At 36.7% G+C, this 5,009-nt stretch overlaps 1 protein-coding gene across 1 annotated transcript in view; it reads right to left on the bottom strand.

Annotated features, from left to right (window-relative positions):
- LOC119839021 (1-phosphatidylinositol 4,5-bisphosphate phosphodiesterase epsilon-1-like) overlaps positions 1–5,009 on the bottom strand; it is a 135,143-nt gene that overhangs the window by 13,107 nt on the left and 117,027 nt on the right. The window contains exons 30-32 of the mRNA XM_038365190.1: positions 4,129–4,320; positions 2,030–2,249; positions 5–129 (exon numbers count right to left, since the gene is read on the bottom strand). Coding sequence (XP_038221118.1) covers positions 5–129; positions 2,030–2,249; positions 4,129–4,320 — 537 coding nt within the window. The remainder of the gene's footprint in view (positions 1–4; positions 130–2,029; positions 2,250–4,128; positions 4,321–5,009) is intronic.

Raw genomic sequence — 5,009 nt, 5'->3', positions numbered from 1 at the left:
TCACCGCAAGCGCACATGCCTGTACCCGGGCCGCAAGCAAAGGAGCGGTATCACACGTTGCGAGAGCATATAGTTTGTATCCGCGTCATACACTTCGAATCTGATGAACGCCAGCTCTGGGAAGTTCACCTGGAAACATTGTCCGAAGAATTGGTGTGTGTGTTTAACCGTTAATCTCGGGAACTACTGGGCCGATTAGTGTTAGATAGCCCATTTATTGATATCTACACTAATATTATAAAGAGGAAAACTTTGTTTGTTTGGTTGTAATGAATAGGCTCAAAAACTACTGGACCGATTTTAAAAATTCTTTCACCATTCGAAAGCTACATTATCCACGAGTAACATAGACTATATTTTATTTTGGAAAAAAATAGGGTTCCGCAAGATATCTTTATTGACACATCCAAACCAGTATACCTATACAGCTGAAGGGACATGTGCCACGGGCGAAGCCGGGGCGGACAGCTAGTAGGTTATATATGGACCGCTAGGGTGTACTTATAAGAACGTTCTTTATTAATTAACTACATAGTACAAAGTCGCATCCCACGTCTGTCCCTATGTATGTATTATTAGATCTTTAAAAACTAAACAACGGTGGAGTATTTTTTAATAGATAGAGTTTATCACATCTAATTACACTACTTACGAATTTAGCGCGAGCGAACGTCAGTACGTCAGTAACTCAAAAACTACTGAACGAAATTTAATTGGTTTTGATTTGTTGGATTTGTTTACGCTTTAATTAGTATAGTTACTTTTAGTAGACAGAACTAAAAATGAAATAAATATTTTTAACAAAAAACCTATATTCACTGTAAATAGGACGAAGTTCTCAATTCTATAGTATTTTTTGCGTTTTTCAACAGTTCGGAGGTAACCCTCCGAACTGTTGACTAGGTGAACCGATTAGATGACCCTTTTTTTATTCGAAAACCGGGGCTTTCCGTTTGGTCCCATTTAAATTTGGTCTAGTTTTGACAATTTAAATGAACTTAATATAATTACTAGCTGTTGCCCTCAACTTCGCCCGCGCGGTCTTACGGTCTTTTTCGTGGTACAAACTTAAAATCCCTATTTTATCCCCTTGAGGGTAGAATTTATCAAAATCCTTTCTTAGCAGATGCCTACGTCATAACATCTATCTGGATGCCAAATTTCAGCCCGATCCGTCCAGCCGTTTGGGCTGTGCGTTGATAGATCGCTATGTCAGTCAGTCCTTTGCGTTATCTACTATATAAAAATAAGTCGGGTTTTCCTTCCTGACGCTATAACTCCAGAACGCACGAACCGATTTCCACGGTTTTGCATTCGTTGGAAAGGTCTCGGGCGCCGTGAGGTTTATGGCAAAGAAAATTCAGGAAAAAATTCTGCAGAAAAGCGGGAAAGTCATTTTTCACATACAACCAGCTGGTGGCGAAACGGAGTTCGCCGGGTTTGCTAGTATACATGTAAAATGAAACGAAGCTCTTTCCTACTTCATTGCATTTTAAATAACCCGCGCATTGTCTTTGACGTTTTACTTTAAAGTATTTAATCTGTGATGACAGCACTGTTCGTTCTGGTTTATTCTATAATAACTCTCTGGTTTTGTACATTGAAAAAGCAATGAGGTTTTATTTTATAAAGAGATATTTCTTAAGGTAATATCATTTGAAACAATAGGTTTTAATGTTGTATCTCTTTTTACAGATTAGTAATTAAGTGTAACTTGTACTTAGCAATTAATTATGGAAACAAGTTTTTGAAGTGAAACTTCTTTAGAATCGTTGTGATTTCAAAGCTGATGCAACGGAAAAACGACAGGTGAGAGAGACAAATACAAGAATGTGTAGAATGAAGCCGGCAAAGAGTGAGACAGAAATATACATACTATTTTATATTTTATATATATTCATCTCATTCTTTTGTCGATTTACTGAAGTTTCACTTCTATCGTGTGTGAATCGCACACACATGTTTTTTTTTTGAATAAACAACTTATTACATACATTTATTTAGATTTTATCCAATCATCAGAACATACCTTAAAATTAAACGTCTCGTTCCAGATGGGATTCAGAGCGTTTCGCCTGGCCACCTTGGTCTTAATCTTCCTGCAATCAGCCGGGACTCCGAGCACTTCCACCTCCACGTACGCGTTGTAGAAGGAGTACACATTCTCCGCGACGTATTGGCCAGAGATCACGGCCAGTGTTAGGTGGGCGGCGTGAATGCCATCGAACTCCTTGTCCATGGGGTTGAAACTGGAAGTTTTGTTGGGTGGTCATAAGATATGACATCTTAATTTTATGGCTAATGGTTCAGGGAAATAACCCTTAAAATTTTTATTTTAAAAAACGTTAATCTAATAAATTCTCATAGACATAGTATTTTCATGCGTTTGATTTTACGCGAGTATTATACATTTATAAATTAAAAACTTTTTAACGGATTTAGGTGATTTATTCATTATATTATTAACTCGACGTTTCGAACACTACACAGCGAGCGTGGTCACGGGGAGACCATAGACATTTCATTAAAAACAATATAGTCGTATTGTCATTAGGAAAGTTTTTTTAAAAGTTTATTGTTCTCAAAACTGACTGACTTTATATATTTTGGGGGTGTTTGATTCTGTTAGGCATATGTTATTTGCGAGGCAATTGAATGGTACGATAGGGATAGAAGTCCACTTATTTCTTTTTCTTTTGGGATTTGAGTTAGGATTTTACTTGAGAAATTGTAAATTAAAAAAGCAATCGTTTGAATCCCATCCAAATCTTAACTGCAGGATCCAGTTATTTATGCTATTACCTACTGGTTCTGTAGCACAGGTTGTCAGTGACGTCTGTTATAGTACGACTGGTGGTCTAAATAACAGAGTACAAATTAATCATCATCATCAACATCATCAGCCCATATATGTTCCCACTGCTGGGACACAGGCCTCCTATAAGGGTTCAGGCCATAATCCATCACGCTGGCCAAGTGCGGGTTGTCAGATGTCACATGCCGTCGAACTTTTTTTTTTTATTCTTGTACATGCCGGTTTCCTCACGATGTTTTCCTTCACCGTTTTAAGCAGTGGTGATGTTATCCACATGCGCCGATAAATTGAAAAATCAATTTATTTCCTGCACGCTCGCCCGGTCTCGAACCCGGACTTATCGATTTTTAAGTCCGAGGTTCTCACCACTGAGCCACCACTGCTTATTTTGTACTGCTTTACTGCATAAATTAATAGTACCTGGATGACCGAGCTTTGCTCGGTATTTTTTTTTTGTTTTAATTTAAATATTCGCCAAAAAATAGTATTACTATTCGCCAATAGATGTCAGGAAGAGTCATAATAAATTGGGACTACTCAAACGCCTCCTATTTATTAAAAAAGTAAGTTTAAGTCGATAAAACACGAATATGACATTTTCGAAAAAAGATTCCTAGCTAGATCGATTTATCGCCCCCGAAACCCCCTATATACTAAATTTCATGAAAATCGTTGGAGCCGATTCCGAGATTCCAATTATATCTATACATATATATAATTCTTTTCTCTTTGCCTTTTTTCTTTTTGCCGTTTAAAGATATAAGATAAACAGGTGGGAAAGCAGATTCTATAGTTCATGTTGGAGCCCCACCATCATTAGATTTAGAAGCCTGAAAGTTAAGAAAATCAAACGGAACACCTTTGTTATTGAGATATTGGTTCGCAAAGTAGCGATGATCTGTGCCTGCCCGATAGTGACGATGACATGCAGTGCAACAGGACTACACAGGTTTGATAGTATATCTTATATATAAAATTCTCGTGTCACAATGTTAGTCTCTATACTCCTCCGAAACGGCTTGACCGATTCCTCTGAAATTTGGTAAGCACATTGGATAGGTCTGAGAATCGGCTAACATCTATTTTTCATACCACTAAACGATAAGAGTAAGGCAGAACAACGTTTGCCGGGTGCAGCTAGTATATATATATATATATATATATATATATATATATATATATATATATATATATATATATATATATATATATATATATATATATATATATATATATATATATATATATATATATATATATATATATACAAGAATTGCTCGTTTAGTAAAAATATAAGATTCTAACCAACTCACCGTCGATACGCTATATGCGCCGGATCCCACATGACCCTCGGTCGACGAACGTACCCGAGGCAGCCATTGCTCTCAAACATAGCCGCATTCACCGCCATCGCCGCATCTTCCGTTTGGTAGTTCAGCGCGACCAGTTGGACGCCGCACGACCAGAACAGCACTGGGTCGAAGTTCGACGAGTCTATGCGGAGCCTGCGGGTGTGGGAGTGAGTTAGTTGGTTGGTGAGTGGGTGGGTGAATGAGTGAGTGAGTTAGCAGGTGAATGAGTGGACTATTGTTACAATAGTCGCGTCCTCCATCAGGAGAGAATTAGCTGGTGGTTAATTGAGTTAGTACTGAATTTAATTTTTAGTTGTATAACATTGAAATCCTACTAATTCTACTACAAGTCCTAGTAGTCCTACTAGTAGTAGTATTATAAATGCGAAAGTTTGTAAGGATGTGTGTATGTTTGTTACTCTATCACACAAAAACTACTGAACCGATTGCAATCAAATAATAAATAAATAAATAAATAAAAACATTTATTGATAACAAAGCCACACAGAAACAGAAAAATGTAAAAAAAAAACAGTAAATAATTTAAAAACTAGAACCAAAAAAGACAAATTATAATTAAAACTTATAACCTAAAAAATAACAAATACTGTGCGGCAACGTCTGTTATCAAAAGGGGCCTCTCAGTATGAAGCTGCAGTGACTAATAATATATTATAATAGTTTAAAAATGCTAAAAAACACGCTTTTATCATATTTTGCAAATTGAAAAATGTAATAATTTTATCAAATTAGTGTATTGTCACCTGTCCTCAATAAATCTACAAAGTTTGAACGAAATCTGGCCGTTTAAAGTGGGTCAAAATCGCGCCCAAAGAAGTCGG

The sequence above is a fragment of the Zerene cesonia genome, unplaced genomic scaffold (genome assembly GCF_012273895.1).
Source record: "Zerene cesonia ecotype Mississippi unplaced genomic scaffold, Zerene_cesonia_1.1 Zces_u007, whole genome shotgun sequence".
Classification (NCBI taxonomy): domain Eukaryota; kingdom Metazoa; phylum Arthropoda; class Insecta; order Lepidoptera; family Pieridae; genus Zerene; species Zerene cesonia.
Note: the sequence above shows the minus strand (reverse complement) of the source record. Positions and strands in the feature narration are given on the sequence as shown.